Source organism: Microcaecilia unicolor, chromosome 7 (genome assembly GCF_901765095.1).
Source record: "Microcaecilia unicolor chromosome 7, aMicUni1.1, whole genome shotgun sequence".
In the NCBI taxonomy this organism is placed as follows: Eukaryota; Metazoa; Chordata; class Amphibia; order Gymnophiona; family Siphonopidae; genus Microcaecilia; species Microcaecilia unicolor.
The window spans coordinates 175354064-175372837 of NC_044037.1; the positions used below are offsets into that span (position 1 = coordinate 175354064).

The window sequence follows — 18774 nt, forward strand, 5'->3', positions numbered from 1 at the left end:
TATCCTATAACAAAAAATAAATTCTTTAACAATGTGACACAAAGTGAAATAACAATTTAATTTTGAATTTGAAGTCAGCTAACAAACATAAAAGGATCTAGACATGCAAGTGAAACAAGCACAGCTTTCATTTTACAGAAGGATAGATATGAAACAAGAATGTCATCCTGCCCACTTATTAGGACTGGATATTGGGAGTTCCTGATGAAAGGGAGAAAAAAAAAGAGGGAGATTAAAGTTACAATATTAATACTGATAGATTATTACAGTAGAAGTATTTTGCAGTGTTGAATTACATTCCACAGTGACTTGAGTTTGTTTTGTATGAATACAGAGGATCCCTAATTAGAAAATGGATTGGAATAAAAAATAAAACTTAAATGACTACATGTGTGTATATGTCTCAAGTGTTGCTTAGACTCCAGCTGTGAAGCAGTAAGGCCAGTACTGGGCAGACTTCTACAATCTGTGTCCTGTATATGATAAGACAGGTTGGGATAGGCTGGAATGGGCTTTGACAACTCCTCCAGTAGTTGGAATGTAAGGACGGTGTCGGACAAGCTTCTGTAGTCTGTCCCATGTCCCGGAAATGGCAAAGAAAGAACAGGATCAGGTATTTTGTACCACATTCATTGTTGGTTTGGCTATGAATTGAAATGAGTGAGAATGTTGGGCAGACTGGATGGACTATTCAGTTCTTTATCTGCTATCATCTACTTTGATACTATGTTAGGACCAGTACTACCTGTTTGCTGCCCTGTGCAAATGATTGTGTTGCCCCCTTCCCCTTCAGGTGGATTCTAATTGAATCCTTCCAGGTCTGGATAAACCCTAGGCAAACATGTTGGACCCCTATTGTAGCATAAATATATTTTTAAGCACCCCCAATGTGTGAACACCAGTATATTATCCTCTACAGTTAGATATCATATTCATGTTAGCAAAATTGAACTTGCAGTGGTGTTAATGAGGAAAGAAGGTGATATAATGAATCATACACTAACTGCAAAACAGCTGGTTTAGAATCAGTTGGTGGAAATGTATAACTTCACTATCTTTGTGGGGTTTTTTTTTACTTCAAATAATTTGTATTGCTTTTAGAAACACAACAAAGATAAAATATTGGACAGAAATCCGACTAGATGACCCAGTGTCATCTGGATCAGAAGTTGCCAGGTTTGGGGTGAAGCAAGGATGGACCAGAAAAATATCTGAATATTTGTGATATTTAGAGGTGTATTATCAAAGCACTTAGACTTACAAAGTTACATAGAGGGGCATAATCGAACGGGGCGCCCAAGTTTTCCTGGGGACGTCCTTGCAGGATGTCCCAGCGAAGGGGCAGCAAAACCCATATTATCAAAACAAGATGGGCGTCCATCTTTTGTTTCGATAATACGGTCGGGGACGCCCAAATCGCAAAATTTAGGTCGACCTTAGAGATGGTCGTCTCCGCTTTTCGGCGATAATGGAAACTAAGGACGCCCATCTCAGAAACGACCAAATCCAAGCCATTTGGTCATGGGAGGAGCCAGCATTCATAGTGCACTGGTCCCCCTACACCCTAGGGGGCACTGCAGTGGGACTTCACAAATTGCTCCCAGTGCATAGCTCCCTTCCCTTGTGTGCTGAGTCCCCCAAAACCCACTCCCCACAACTGTACACCACTACACGTCTTGTAGTTCCTCCCAGCCCATCATCTCCTTCCTCAGGTATTAAATGGGGAATACCTGAGGAAGGAGATGATGGGCTGGGAGGAAGTACAAGAAGTGGAAGGAACAGTGGTCCAGGCTGAAAGAAGCTATAAATAGGGCCACAAACCTTTATGTAAGGAAAGTAATAAAAGCAAGAGAAAAAGGAACCGATATGGTTCTCCAAGCAGTGGTTGAGAAAATAAAGGCTAAAGAGTTAGCGTTCCACGAATCAGAAAAAACTCAAGAAAAGGAATACGGGGAGGAATACCGGATGAAACTGAAAGAAGCCAGAGAGAGATATGTCTGGCGAAAGCGCAAGCGGAAGAACAAATGGCTAAATGTAAGGAGGGGTGACAAAACTTTCTTCAGTATATTAGTGAAAGGAGAATGACTAAAAAGGGAATTGTGAGACTAAAAGATACTGCGAACCGCTATGTGGAAAAGGATAGAGAAAAGCAAATTTGCTAATAGATACTTTTGTTGCTGTTTTCAACAGAAGAAAATCCTGGAGAAGGACCGCGATGGACTGCAAAAGTACAAATAGATTGACGTGGATAGAGGCACCGTTCACGGAAGAGAGTGTGTATCACAACTTGAAAAGCTAAAGGTGGACAAAGCCAGGGGCCAGACGGGATCCACCCCAGGATATTGAGGGAGCTCAGAGAGGTTTTGGCGGGTCCTCTTAAGATTTGTTTAATTAGTCCTTACAGACGGGAGAGGTTTCTGAGGGATTGGAGATGGCGGATGTGGTCCTCTCTTTACAAAAGTGGTGATAGGGAAGAAGTTGGAAACTACAGGGCCGGTAAGCCTCACTTCGTTATTGGAAAAGTAATGGAAGCAATGCTGAAGGAAAGGATAGTGAATTTCCTGGAAGCCAATAAGTTGCAAGATCCGAGACAACAGGTTTTACCAAGGGAAATCGTGCCAAACAAATCTCATTGAGTTCTTTGATTGGGTGACAGGAGAATTGAATCAGGGACGAGCTATGGACGTAATCTACTTAGGATTTCAGCAAAGCTTTTGACACGGTTCCCCACAGGAGGCTCTTAAATAAAACTGGATGGGCTGAAGATAGGACCCTAAGTGGTGACTGGATTAGGAACTGTTGACGGACAGATGCCAGAGGGTGGTGGTGAATGGAATTCGCTCGGAGGGAAAGGTGAGTAGTGGAGTGCCTCAGGGATTGGTGCTGGGGCTGATTCTGTTCAATATATTTGTGAGTGACATTGCCAAAGAGTTAGAAGGTAAAGTTTGCCTATTTGCGGATGATACTAAGACCTGTAACAGAGTGGACACCCAGGAGGGAGTGGAAAACATGAAGAAGGATCTGAGGAAGCTAGAAGAATGGTCTAAGGTTTGGCAATTAAAATTTAATCCCAAGAAATGCAAAGTGATGCACTTAGGGAATAGAAATCCACGTGAGACGTATGTGTTAGGCGGTGAGAGTCTGATAGGTACGGACGGGGAGAGGGATCTTGGGGTGATAGTATCTGAGGATTTGAAGGCGACAAAACAGTGTGACAAGGCGGTGGCTGTATCTAGAAGGTTGTTGGGCTGTATAGAGAGAGGTGTGACCAGCAGAAGAAAGGGAGTGTTGATGCCCCTGTATAAGTCATTGGTGAGGCCCCATCTGGAGTATTGTGTTCAGTTTTGGAGGCCGTATCTTGCTAAGGATGTAAAAAGAATCGAAGCGGTGCAAAGAAAAGCTACGAGAATGGTATGGGATTTGCGTTACAAGACGTACGAGGAGAGACTTGCTGACCTGAACATGTATACCCTGGAGGAAAGGAGAAACAGGGGTGATATGATACAGACGTTCAAATATTTGAAAGGTATTAATCCGCAAATGAACCTTTTCCGGAGATACGAAGGCTGTAGAACGAGAGGACATGAAATGAGATTGAAGGGGGCAGACTCAAGAAAAATGTCAGGAAGTATTTTTTCACGGAGAGAGTGGTGGATGCTTGGAATGCCCTCCCGCGGGAGGTGGTGGAGATGAAAACGGTAACAGAATTCAAACATGCGTGGGATAAATATAAAGGAATCCTGTTCAGAAGAAATAGATCCTCATGAGCTTAGCCGAGATTGGATAACAGAGCCGGTAGTGGGAGGCGGGGCTGGTGGTTTAGAGGCGGGGATAGTGCTGGGCAGACTTGTACGGTCTGTGCCCTGAAAAAGACAGGTACAAATCAAGGTAAGGTATACACAAAAAAGTGGCACATTTCTTGGGCAGACTGGATGGACCGTGCAGGTCTTTTTCTGACGTCATCTACTATGTTACTATGTTATCATCCAGAAGTGCCCAGTTCAAATCCCACTTCTTGTGATCTTGGGCAAGTCATTTAACCCTCTATTGCCCCAGGTACAAACTTAGATTGTGAGCCCCTTCAAGGACAGGGAAATACCCAGTGTACCTGCATGTAACTCACCTTGAGCTAATACTGCAAAGGTGTGAGAAAAATCTAAATAAAATAAACACAGCTGGGAGGGGTATTTTCAGGCCTCAAACACTAAGACACCAAGAATGAGTGTCTTTGCCAGAGATGGTCAGCTGTGGCAAAATCAAATGGCTTGACAGTGACGAAAAAAGGGGTACTCACCAGAAAAAAAAGGGAGAAATACTTGAACGGAGCTCAGAACTAAGCATGTCAAAAATAAAGGAAACCTAAAAATGGGGGGAAAAAAACCTTAAACATGTAAGAGAGGAACCTTTTTGAAGAAATAAAATTAAAAAGTCAGGGTAAAAAACCCCGAAGGGAAGGCACAAAATCACAAAAGCTCAAATGCACCAGCCACTGTGAGGAGCGCAGGACAAATGCGTTCTCTCCTCACTGTGGATGAAGAGAGATTGCAGGTCCCGGACTCTTGTGGCGGGTGGGAAGGAACTTGCGCATGCATGTTGGGAACGCTGCACATGCTCTAAAAGCTCTCTAGTAGCTTCTGTAAGCTCGCACCAGGCGACATCATATGAGAATATGGCCTGCTTGTCCTTGGAGGAAGACCTGATCCAGCCCGCTCAATATCTTCTGTACTCTCCTTCTTGCACTGCATCTCATCCCCTCATCAGTCCCAGCTCCATCCCTGTGTCTCCATTCTTCTTTTGCCTCCACGCTATACTTTTAATCTCTTATTCTCTACCCCATTCATATTGCCTCTCTTCACCAATTTTTAAACTCCATTTCCACCCTCACTCAACCCCTGCAGAGACACATCTCCTTCCTCCTGTACCCCTCCTCAGGACCCCTATCTCTTTTCAATGCCTCTCATCCTCTCTCCAGTCTACCAGATCGTTCACATTATGTCTCAGCTTTTCCCCTCAGTTCATTCCCTCTTAAATACCCCCCCCCCATTTCACACTCTCACTCATTCTCCCAACCCAACACCCCCCCACTCTTACCTACTAATTGCCAGATCCCCACTATCTCCTCAAAAGTCTCTCTCCATCTCTATCCATAGTTCCCCCAACATTCCTCAACTCAATCCCCTATTCCCAGTCATCCTCTACTCTGTTCCCCTAGCCTCCTCCTCTAGTTCCATCCATCTCCTGCCCTTTCTAGGATCTCCAGTCCATTTGACATTTCTTCTCTCTCCATGTCTACCATCACTCCCTCTGCGCCCTGTCTAGCACCTACCCATTGTGTGTCCCAATCCCTCCCTCCATGTCCCCATCCCTGCTAGTGTTCAGATTTTTCCCCTAATCCAAGGGCGGGCATCTTGTTCCTTTTTTTTTTTCCATCTTTGGGTCCTCTGTCTTTCCCACTCTTCCCGCTGCTCACCTGCCTCCCCCGTCTCAGATTCTCTCTCTCTCTCTTTCCCCTCATCTCAATTACTACAGCCTCTAACTCTCTTCCTCACTACCTTATCCAATATCTCTCTTCTCTCCAGGCCAACCCCCCCTAACATATCTCCCTCCCTCCCTGCTCAGCTCAGCTGATGCAACTTTTCTCCTCTTCACCCCCTGAGGTCAAGTATCTTCCAGCTGCGCTGCCCCTCCCTGAACTGGCATCTTCCACCCACCCCCCACAAACTGGCATCTTCCACCTGTGCACCCCCCCTAGGTCCGGAACTCTTTATTTCCTTCCTCCTCCCCCCTGCCAGTGTTCCAACCTTCTTGTTCAGCACCAGCAGTGTCAGCAATCAAGGCAGGCCAGTCCCTGAAGCTTTCTTTCCGCAGCTCCCACCTTCATGGGAACAGGAAATTACGTCAGAAAAGGTGGGAGCTGCAGAAAGAAAGCTTCCTGGATCGGCCTGCCTTGATTGCCGACACTGCTGGCACTGAATGAGAAGGTTGGAAGAGAGTCGGGGGGAGGAGGAAGGGAATAAAAAGAATTGCCAGACCTCACGATGAGGGGAGTTTGAAAGATGCCGAAGAGGGAGTGAAGCACCCTGTCCTACTAATTTTCTCCCAATCTGTGCACCTGACAAACTGTGGTGGCAAGCTGTTTTTTTTTTTCGGGGTGGCAATTGCCACCCTGTAGTTACACTTATGAGGAGAGAAGGGGGGCTGGGGGGCACCGCAGAGTATCTGAGCCAGCCAGGAGCCCAGAAAGTCACAGGTGGTCTCTCACAGCGGACTCTCTTGTCATGACATCATTGGCTGCAGCAGGCTGCTGAACAGAAAGGTTGCACAGGTGACAGACAGCTGAAATCTACTTGTTTCCGCTATCAGTACTGCTTTCAGGGCAGGACTACAGGCTGCGATCAGGAGCACTGCAGCATGAGTTGAGCACACTCTCTTCACCTCCTGGCTACAGTGTATGTGCAGCACAAGGCAGGGCCACCACACACATGCGCCAGTACATCAGGTGACCTCGGGCAAGATTCCCCAGGGCCAGGCCTCCAAGGGGGGAGGGGGGGCCCACCCGGTGCCATGTCTGATTGGTCTCCTGAGTCCTGCATTAACTCTGCTCTGCCAGCCACAGGTCCTTCTTCCTGCCTCATCCCACCTCCTTTGTGAACTATTTCCTGTTTCCACAAACATGGGAGGGGACACAGCAGGAAGAAGACCTGTGTGGCAGAGCAGAGTTAACGTCCCAGCACACAGGACAAGCAGGCTCGGGGAGGAAATGGGCCTGCGTGGGGAAGGCCACAGGGGCGATCGGCCCGCAGGGGTGCCTCGGCCGGGCTTTGTCTCTCGGCGGACCTGGCTCCCACTCTGCCCCTGATGAAGGACAGGGGTAGGGTGGGAGGTGGCAATGCTTGAGTGCAGGCCTCTACCTGGATGTCCTATACTGCATAGAGTACCTTTGAAGCAGCCAGGGATGAAGTGCAATGGCGGAGGTGGGCAGGATGAGCATTCTGGACACAGGACTGGGGTAAGGAAAAAAAGACTAGATGATGCTGTCCTGCTGCCCCTCTTACGTGAACACTTAACAGCCTGGTGAGTGCACTTCTTTGCATCCAGGTTTAATAGAGAATGTCTTCATTACTGTTGGGTTTAAACGAGCTGTATGCTGATGTCTATGTAATCCTTTTCACAGTTTCATGTTCTAAACTTGTTTGTGCATAGGTCACTCATAATCATAATACAGAAAATGGTGCACAGAACGTACTAAAAATGTACTAAAAAAAACTAAAAACGTACTCGCCTCACATTTCCACTATCTATGATTTATTGTAAACCACATTGAGCCTGTAAAGAGGTGGGAAAATGTGGGACACAAATGCAATAAATAAATAAAAACACTACACTAAGCCACTAGCACTTTACTACATTGGCCACTGGGCAGAAACCAGGACTCTCTGGGCCTTTCTCTAGGCAGAACCATCATAATCTACCATTTTCAGGCTAGTTTCTATTTTAAACGGTATTAGTCCTGCCAATGAGAAAACACAGGAGAAAGTTTAAAAGAATCTCTTTTCTCTGAAGTGTTTAAACCCTCCTACTGATCACTTTCTCTCTATTAACGAACTACTTAGATTAGAATACGAATATCTAAGCCAGAGGGCCCTATTACCTGAGAAGAAGCGTAGCGAAGCTCTTCACCACTCAGAACACAGAACAGCTGAAAGACGAAGGGGGGAATGGGGAAAAGGTTGGGAACTAGTAGCCTAGCAACGGCGTCGCAGCGATTGCTAGCTGCTATAGCAATTGTAATATGAAGACCTAATCTCTCTTTGCACATGTGCAATGCGTTCCTTGGACACTCCTGAAAATACTGGTTACGTGTTCCCAAACAGGGAGGTTGGAACCGCCTTGCTACTATATTGTGGCCAATAGGTGTCTGTGTTAGAGATGTTAGCCAATAGGTGGACGGCGTAAGGAGCCAATCCTGAATAGAGTCATTTGGTTGGGATTTGCGCGGGCCCGGCTGGCTCAGTCATCGTTGTGTGTGGAGAACGATGTAGTTTCTTGAGCTTTTTCTTGCGGCAGCCAATATCCCTTTACGTATGGAGGACGGGGAGTTGCCGTGGTTGAGGGGATGTGACCGGACTTTTCAAGATGTGTGAGTAAATGCGTTTTGTTTTGCAAAGGGAGAGTCATAATCCCCCAACACCTTTTAAAAATAAAAAGAGGCACGCTTTAAATGTTATTCACCACTTTCCTATTTTCGGGGGCTTATAAGTGATGGTACAAAGACAAGGTAAAAGACGGATATAGTGGGATAGTCCCGGATTCAATTAAAAACACCTTTAAAAGTTCATTTTTTTCTTTGCCCTGTCGTTTAGATAGGGACGTTTTACATATATCCACCAAAAAAAATGTTTTTAAAAGAAGACTGTTGATCATTATTTTCCTGGACCCTCGTAAAAAGTTGCGAGCCCCCCCCCCCCGGGTCGTGAGACGGTAACGTTACGTCACAGGGGGCGTGACTTAGAGGGATCTAACGTTCTCGGGGTAATAAAAGTTTAGTGACAGAAGGAGCGCTTCTTTGTTTTGACGGCCGCCGCTGCTTACAGTATGCCACGATCACTAGCCATAACCCAGTGCTGCGGTTCTCTAGTCTCCTCTTTCCTTGCGAATCTTTAAGGAGGTTTAATAGACTGGAGTGGAAGTGAGCCTATCTAGTCCCCTGTAAGCAAGGAAGCCATTTGGTTAATCTCAGTTTCCATTGCCCCGCGCAGCCGTAATTGGCGTTCACTCAAAACAAAGCAAGCAAACCTATGAGCTGCTGCAGGTGGCAGAGAAAAGACATCAATGAATATCACTAAAACAACTTCAAAAATTATTGTAGTTAGTAGAAACAGCAATGATAAATTCTGTAGTTTGTGCTAATTTTTCTTCACTGTTATTCTATACAATTCAGATGGCCAGATTTCAGTGAGATTGTGAGAATATCCTGTTTCCTGATAGGTTCATCTTAACTGTTGTAGTAAGCTGCTTTGGGAAGCTTGGTGTTTATAAAGACGATGGATAAGAGTTGAGGTTAAATGAGGGGACATGGGATAAGCTTATCTGGTCCACAGGAGACGGTATGACTATAATGTTGAAGCCAGTCCCACTGCTGCAGCCATCTCCGTTTGTCAAAAAGAATAGCAAAGGAGATTTGAATTGAATTCTCTCTTGTTAGGGGGTGGAAGGGGGAGGGGAGAGATCTAAGAGCAGTTGTGGGGGCTGGTAGAATTTTCAAGGGTCTCTTAAGGGGTGTTGTTTTCCAAAATATATTTGTCAGTACTACAGAAGCTGCTTTGTTATTTCCAGTGCTGTATTGTGCTTTTCATTGGAGCACTAGATGCCTGCTTTTTTTCTTCATGATGACAATAAACATAGTTCTCTATAAAAATACTTGCAAAAGTTTTAATGCCCATGTGTGTAATTTTTTTTAAATTTCACAGAAATGTCATTTATTTTAAAGCTTCCCCTATGAACATGTAACATAAAATTTTAAAACAGCATTAAAAATTATTGTACCTGCTAGACACAGCAGAAACTCTCTTTGCATATGCCCAGAACTTTCTGGAAGGGCTGCTTACACATAGATCCAGCTGTATTCATTGTCTGAGGGGCAACATACACCTCAATTCAGCTGTTTCTCATCAGAAGGGCCGAATACACCAGGATCCTGTTGTATTTTCAAACAGAAGGGCCGAATGTACCAGGATCCTGGTGTATTCGGCCCTTCTGTTCGACAATGCACCAGGATCCTGGTGTATTCGGCCCTTCTGTTCGACAATGCACCAGGATCCTGGTGTATTCGGCCCTTCTGTTCGAAAATGCATCAGGATCCTGGTGTATGTGGCCCTTCTGATGAGAAACAGATCTGAATCTAGGTGTATGCTTCCCCTCAGACAATGAATACAGCTGGATTTAGACGTGAGCAGCCCTTCCAGAAAGTTGTGGACATATGCAACGAGAGTTTCTGCTGTGTCTAGCTGGTACAATAATTTGTAATGCTGTTTTGCTGATTTAAAATTTTATGTTATATGTTCATAGGGGAAGCTTTGCCACAAAACAAAAAGCACCAAGGGCCTCCAAAAAATGGGGGTTAAAGTCTTTAATCATATATTGAAGGAACAATACTTGAATGGACCTGACACGGTCCATGTTTCGGCGCACAGCGCCTGCCTCAGGGGTCTATAACAACCATAAAAACAAAAGTTAAAATGAATATATATGTGTATATATACACACACAATTACATACATGTGTGGTAGGAACTATAAACATTAGAGTACAATCACATTATAAATGAGAACATTGATATACCCATGTATACATTCATATGTGCAAAAACAACTTGAAATAAAATGTACATATAAATGACATGGGCCATAAACATTCAAAATACGTATTATATAAATCCATAATATTGATTTAACAAGCCTGCAAATCCTATATAATTTTTTTTTTGTTACATTTGTACCCCGCGCTTTCCCACTCATGGCAGGCTCAATGCGGCTTACATGGGGCAATGGAGCTGCCTGTGCCTGAAGTGGGAATCGAACTCAGTTCCTCACACCTCCAACATTCTGAAGCTGACTGCATGGCTGAGCCATTCCTGCTCTCTGTATCCATCTCCTGAATTGACATCACGTACTTCCGGGTTCATCACAAGCAGAAGTGACCAACCACATGAGGTTTCTTGGCTTCAGAATGTTGGAGGTGCATTCTATTAAATAGGATTGGTTAGTTCCTTGAAGCACAGCCAGAGCTCAGCATCCTGCACAGTAACGCTCAGACACACTCTCTCTCGCACACACTGTATCTGTGTGAAACACACTCTCTCTCTCACACCGTGTCTCACATACGCACTTGCACACACTCTCATTCTCACACACACACTCTCTTTCTCACAGACACACTCGCACCCAGACTCAGTTTCTCACACACACACTCGCACAGTCACTCTCACATACACTCTCTCAAACATACACACTCCGAGGAAAACCTTGCTAGCGCCCGTTTCATTTGTGTCAGAAACGGGCCTTTTTTACTAGTTGATATATATAAAGCCAATAACATAATATGTTTATAGTGAAATATTGTCCTGCTGGCATTGTGTCTGTATGCAATTCTCTGATATCTTGTACAGTATAAACAAGTCCACAAAGTTCGCGTTGAAAAAACTATAAAAACAATCATATTGAAAAACTGTACAAACAGTAAAAAAATATATTGAAGACATAATAATAAAATAAAATAGCTGTAGAAATCATTATTGGGTGTATGTGGAAAAAAGACATATTTGCTCTCTCATTATATTCTTCACGTTAGTGTGGAATATAGGTAAATAATGAGCAAATGATAAAAAAATGAAATGTAAAAAAATGGAATATAAAAAAATAGGGAATAATAAAAAATAAATAATAAATTGGTATGTATGTGACATTGAAACATATATGTAGGATCATAACATAATTTATTGCTTGATCACACAAATATCAATGATTAAAACCACATAAAAATGCTTAGATATCATAAAGGTCTACACATATGAATTATATTTATTTTAAAACATATAGAAAAATTGTATATGAAAATCAAGAGAAAAGTAAAAAAGTGAACGATGAAATCATACATTCAAACTGAGCAATAAGGTCTGTAGCAAGTGTTGTATATACAGAGTAATATGAAAAATATTAATAAAAATGGGAAAAGAAATTATATTGATTATAAATAAATATTAAAACCAGCGCCAAGAATAACCAGACACAGTGCATAATAGAAATATTTAAAACTAGTAAAAAAAGGCCAGTTTCTGTTTTAAAGGAAACGGGCGCTAGCAAGGTTTTCCTCAGAGTGACTGTGTGAGAGAGAGTGACTGTGTGAGAGAGAGTGACTGTGCGAGAGAGAGTGAATGTGCGAGAGTGTGTGTGTGTGAGAGAGTGAGTGAGGCTGGGTGCGAGTGTGTGTGTGAGAATGAGAGTATGTGCCAGGGTCCCCCCTCCCTCCCAGTTGCAGGGGGTTTCCTCCCTATCTCCCTTTTTCCCAGTTGCAGGTCCCCCCCCCTCTCTCCCAGTTGCAGGGTCTGTCTGTCTCCTCCCCCCTCCTTTTGTCTATGCAGGTGAAACAGCTTTAGACTTCATAGTTTTTTTTTTTTGAGTGTATTGCAATGACGGCTGCTAGGGAGTGGAAACAGAGATTAGCATGTTCCATTTTTTTTTATTACGTTCAGTGCCTTTTGATTGGTTTCTTTTTGACGGTGTCGTAGGGTCCCACCTCCCTCCCTCCCAGTTGCAGGGTCTGTCTGTCTCCCCTCCCCTTTTGTCTATGCAGGTGAAACAGCTTTAGACTTCTTAGCTTTTTTTTGAGTGTATAGCAATGATGGCTGCGTAGGGGAGTGGAATCAGAGATTAGCATGTTCCGTTTTTTTGATTACGTCAGTGCCTTTTGATTGTTTTGTTTTTGACGGTGTCGTTCCCGGAGCCCTCATTTGACAGTTGCCACATCCAGCCGCTCACCGTCTCCCCTCTTCATCCTCTCCGACAGTCCGAATCCGGACTTGGAGAGGGAGGGCGGCGGTGTTTGGCAGCCAGTCTTGGGCGATTCATAGGCAGGGGGAGGAGTACTGCCTGGGTCGCTGTTTGCTGTGGGGGACAGCGTACGCAGAGGGGCGGAGTTTGGAAGTCGTTGGGAGGGGCGTGAGGGTGAACGTCACTGACGGTGCCTCGCAGACCACGGAGCCATGGTCCCAGGCACAGAACGTTGGAGGTGAGAATTATATATATAGATGAAAATATAAAAGAAGCTCACTGTAAGAAGCAGCTGACAACAGCGGTGGTATTGTGAAAACAATACAATTGTAAGGATGAAGAAACTGCAATGCTGTGTGATCTCCTAGAAAATCGTATTGTATTAAAAATATATAATGGATGTCACGATTGTTGAAAATAGGCATCAAAACTATATAAGAAGAGTCACAAGATTCAATGGTAATATGCAATAGTAAAACATATTAACATCGAGTGACCTATGTCTAATAAGTAAGATGGGTCTCTGTAATGGAAGCACGAAATACGACAATAGAACATTTAGAATAAAATCTATGGCAAAAGATATTATCTGGCGAAAATGTATATCAATGCATGAAGAATGATATGTGTGTCTCATATTAGTAATGCCACTATTAGGGAGATGTGTCCAAAGATAACTCAATACCAATATAGGTCGGCGTTATGAAATTATCAAAAATCAAGCCCTTACAAAAAAATCAAGCCCTTACAAAAAAACCTATCTGAATAAAAATGTATTATATAGAAAAAAAGGCGCAGAAAATATATTTAGGAAACAATACCTTCTTGAAAAATAAATATGGAGATAAAAATGACTGAAAACATGCATTAACGGGCTCAGTTGATGAGCTCCAAAACAGCTGATATCGGCACTGGTCTAGAAATGTCAGAGTGATGTCATCAACAGCAGTTATCGAAGACAGCATAAAATCCCATTTAACAAAAACAGTAATGTACAGATTAAAATTGGTCTTGCCTTATAAATACTGTGTTAACAGTTTGTACGAATACCTAATACGGTGTATCTATTGCATTACTGTAGTTTTTTTTGTTACATTTGTACCCCGCGCTTTCCCACTCATGGCAGGCTCAATGCGGCTTACATATTGTATACAGGTACTTATTTGTACCTGGGGCAATGGAGGGTTAAGTGACTTGCCCAGAGTCACAAGGAGCTGCCTGTGCCTGAAGTGGGAATTGAACTCAGTTCCCCAGGACCAAAGTCCACCACCCTAACCACTAGGCCACTCAGTTACGACGCAGTATGTCAAAAAATGGCGGGAAAAGCCGTTTGTATCAGCGTTTGGATGTGTGAGCAGATGATATTCAATCAAAAATTACATTCTTCACAAATACTTTTAAAACAAACTGTCAAAGATATAAGATAGAATGCAAAAGGAGGTGTGAGAAAAGAACATTACCTTCATATAGAGTAAGCACAAAAAGATCTCTGATGAACAAATGCGGTCCTCCAGTAGCGGACTAAATCAAATAAACAGAATGACCGAAACCCACACCGGTATAAATACGTGTACAATAGTGACGTCAGCAATGACAATTAGTGAGGACGGCGTGAAATTATACAAAAACTGTTATGTATATAAACAGGATGTTATCAATAGTTGAATTGTGATCTTGAATGCGAATAAATGTGAAAATAAAAATAATAATAAAAAAATAAATAAAAATGAAAATAAAAAATGTATCTAATGACATGCCCTCATGTATATGTATGAGTGGGAATGTCAAATATGAAAACAGCAATCAATCTTGAAATCAGTCCCAGTCACAGTGACCAATTACTATCTCTAAGTGAAGGTAGTTGGAATGCCCATTTGAATAAGGTGAAGAATTGATGTTTGACAGATACACCCAATATGATTGACAATTTTGAAACAAAATATGAAAAAATAATAATACAATGAAAGATGTAAAAATATTGAATTTAATATATAATTAAGTCAAAAAACTTTGTGTTTAAAAATATAAAATAATCCATATCGTGAAGATCATAACTTTGGTGAAATGTCAGTAGTGCAAATAAATCACTAAACGGATAAAGAACAGGATAAAAAACAGGCATATATTGTGATTGGATTAATTGCAAGTACTATATTATAAAACAAAATGGATTACCTATACAGTGTGCACAAGAGTATGCATTATAATAATGATATATATATATATATATATCTATAATGTGCATATGACATAGTTCACATTAATATGTATATGTCACAACATGTTTGCATTACTGAATTTAAAGAAACATGAATTAATAAAAAAACATGTACATACATACATATTTATATAAATACATTAAGACAGTGTAGATAAAATTAACCTTTAAAAATATATCATCAAATATAATAAAATGCAAATGCTCAATTTAACAAAATAAATGATGAAATATAATTGAAAAAGCATGTAAAAACAGATAGAAATTATAAAAGGTGAATCAAAAAAACAGACACATCAATCTCAAGATTAAGACCGGAGGGGGTGACAGTGTCCATTTCAAAGATACATCTCTGTTCTTTCTGTACAAGTAACTGATCAAGATTGCCACCCCGCCATGATGTATGTACAACCTGATAGATGAAGAAATGGAGATCAGAGGGAGAATGTGACAGCTCCATGAAGTGTTGAACAATGGGGGCGGTCAGAATGCCTCATTTGATGTTGCTCCTATGCTCGATAATGTGTGTCTTAATCTTTCTTGTCATCTTGCCTACATAAAGCAGTGAGCAAGGGCATATGATATATACAACTTGAGCTGTATTGCAATTAGTGTTATTGCGTAATGAATAAGTCTTGCCAGTCTGTGGATGTATGAATGTGTTGATGTCCAATGATAGTGAGCAGACAGAACAGTTACCACATGGACAGTATCCAGTGATAAGATCTTGTCCTTCAAAGTTGTCAATAACAGGTAATGCAGATGGGGCTATAATATCCTTAATGTTTCTCCCTCGAGTGTGTGCTATAGTAACTTTCTTGTTTTGGAAACAGCGATGGCCCTCAAGAATGTGCCAGTTTTTGTAAACGATTTTCCGAATATCACCAGAAAGATGAGAGAACCTTAAACTACATACTATATCTGGTGGTTCTTTCTTGTCACATGGTTGAAGGAGATGCTCTCTATCTGCTGCTCTTGCCTTTAAAAGTCCAGTGTTGATACATCGTGAGGGATAACCTCTGTCTTTAAATCTTTTTTTCATTATTGTAGACTGTTGTTCAAATTCATCAAAACGACTACAGAGTCTTCTTAACCGTAAAAATTGAGATTGGGGAAGATTGCTGTGAAAACTGTTAAAATGCAAAAATTGGTTCTTATCAATTGTTTTTCTGAAAATGGTAGTGTCAAAACCATATGTATGTTTGACAATATTGATATCTAGAAATGCGATGGATTGTTGATGACAGTGCATAGTGAACTTCAAATTGGGATCCAGAGTGTTGAGCCAGGTATGGAATTATTGGAGTCTTGCAAGGTCACCTTTCCAGAACATCAAGATGTCATCAATGTATCGCTTCCATAATATGACTTCATCTTTGAAGGGATGTGATTCTAAAAATTCCTTTTCAAAATTTGCAACATATAAAATTGCAATATCTGGAGCCATCTTAGCCCCCGTGGCGGTGCCCTTTATTTGTTTATAAAATTTGACTTGGAAACATACAAAATTCTCTTTCAATGCTAACGTTGCCAATTGAGCAATGAAATAGGTCGGTATCCGTAATGTCTCTGTCCGGTCATTGAGAACATCAGTGAGAATGGTAATTGCTTTGTCCTGAGGGATATTGGTGTAAAGACTCTCAATATCAAATGTGACTAGTATGATGTTCTCATTATCTCCTTCAAATGCATCCAAAAGTTGAATTACATGTGCACTGTCACGTATATACGATTTAACTTGTGGAACGAAAGGGTGCAAAAAAAAGGTCCACAAATTTGGATAGTGGTTCCAACAGTAATCCAATTGCGGCGACAATAGGTCTATCTGGTGGATTGGAGAGGGTTTTATGCACTTTGGGTAACATATAAATCATAGGTGTGATTGGGTGAGTGACTGTCAAAAAATCTTTTTCTTTATAGGTTAAAAAGCCGGAAGCATAACCGAAATCAATCCAAAAGTCTACCTCAATTTTTAGGTCAGTGGTTGGATCTTTCTCCAAAGGTAGATAGAAGGAGGTGTCAGATAATTGCCGAAGAACTTCATTCGTGTAGTAGTTTGTATTTTGTATAACAAGTCCTCCTCCCTTGTCTGCCGGTTTTATAACAATGTTATTATCAGAGCGAAGAGACATTAGTGCTTCCTTTTCATCTTTTGGCATATTGTAATACAGCCTTTTCTTTTTGTTTTCTAATACTGTCAAATCCTGTATGACACATGTATGGAATGCTTGGATCAAAGGATCTGTTACACCAGGTGGATTCCAACGTGATTTGTTTTGGATAACACTTTGGTCTTTGTAATTGATGGATGGTTCATTGAAAAAATTAGTGATTTTCAATTTTCTCTCAAAATGGTGTAAATCGATCCTTGTTTGTAGGGGGTCATAACGGTCGGTTGGAACAAATTTAAGACCTTTTTGTAAAACATTTGTTTGGTCATTAGTTAATATATGGTCAGATAAATTTATTATCGGGATGTCTGTGGTTTGGTGTCCCACTGCTGGAAACTGTTCGTCCGCCATGTCCTTCCTCTCCCAAATTTTGTCTAAAAAATTATCATAATGTTGTTCATGATCCACCCTTTTATTGATAACTAGTAAAAAAGGCCCGTTTCTGTTTTAAAGGAAACGGGCGCTAGCAAGGTTTTCCTCGGAATATGTATGTTTGAGAGAGAGAGTGTGTGTGAGAGTGACTGTGTGAGTGTGTGTGTACAGAGAGAGTGAGACTAGGTGAGTGTATGTGTGTGAGAATGAGAGTATGTGCCAGGGTCCCTCCCAGTTCCAGGGTCATCCCCCCCCTCCCCCAGTCTGTGTCCTAGTTGCAGGGGGGTCCCCCCTCCCTCCCAGTTCCAGGGGGTCCCCCCTCCCTCCCTTTTTCCCAGTTGCAGGGTCCCCGCCTCCCTCCCTGCCTCCCAGTTGCAAGGCCTCCCTCCCTCCCTCCCTCCCAGTTGCAGGGTCTGTCTGTCTCCCCCCTCCTTTTGTCCTCCACGTTTTAAGGCACTGTCTTTCCAGTTAAAAGAGCTTTAGACTTGTTTCAGATGGAACAGATTTAAAAACAACAATGTGAAGCAGCAGCTCCTAGGTTTGCTGGTTTTTGAGTGTGTACGAATGACGGCTGCGTAGGGTAGTGGAAACAGAGATTAACCAAAGGGCTTCCTTGCTTACCTTAGACTTGCTTTGCTCACTTCCACTCCTGTGTTTGAAACGTCCTGCAGCATCTCATAGGTTTGCTTGTTTTTTTTTTAGTGAATGGGGATGACGGCTGTGCTGGATTCGGACCCGCTGCCCTTTCCCTCCCCCCTCTTCTGAGTCGGCAGTGGACTCCGACCCCCGCCCTGAGCCCTTACCCGCCTCCTCGACATTGTACAGTCGCCGCAGCCGCTCGCTCGCCGTCCTCTCCAACAGTCCGAATCCGGACTAGGAGAGGGAGGGTGGCGACGGTGTTTTGAGGGCGGTTAGTGTGCGGGTGGTTCGGGAGGTTGGCAGCCAGTCTCGAGCGATTCGTAGGCAGGGGGAGTTCCCTACTCCTCCCGCTGCCTGGGTCGCTGTTTGCTGCTGGCTGGGTCGTGGTTTGTTACTGTGCGTCGGGCTGGTGACTTCACCTGAGGTGCAGCCAATCAGTGGGATTCCTGACGTCGTCTATCTACAGCACCTAGCAGACCAAGGCGGAAGCCAGGGTCCCAGGCAGCTTCAGAACGTTGGAGGTGAGAATTATTATATAGGATAGTTGAATCCTGCTTTGGTGAGCAAGGTGATATAAAAAGTTCATCGGAGGCCTCACTCTATGCCTGGAATAATCTTCCTTTACCCATACGCCATGCCCCCTCCCTACCCATCTTCAAATCTCTGCTTAAAACTCACCTCTTCAATGCTGCCTTCGGCGCCTAACCGCTCGAGAAATATAAAATACCCCAATCTATCCACCCTATCAGATTAACTGTTCACTCGTCCTCTAGATTGTTCACTTGTCTTTAGTTTGTTCTCTTGTCTTTTAGATTGTAAGCTGTTT

General features: G+C 42.7%; 1 protein-coding gene across 2 annotated transcripts in view; it reads left to right on the top strand.

The window, feature by feature from the left end:
* Positions 1–8027: 8027 nt before the first annotated feature.
* LOC115474289 overlaps positions 8028–18774 on the top strand; it is a 135886-nt gene continuing 125139 nt past the window's right edge. For both annotated transcript variants that reach the window (XM_030209694.1, XM_030209695.1), the window contains exon 1: positions 8028–8140. In XM_030209694.1, the coding sequence (XP_030065554.1) occupies positions 8085–8140 (56 nt within the window). In that variant the 5' untranslated portion in view covers positions 8028–8084. The remainder of the gene's footprint in view (positions 8141–18774) is intronic.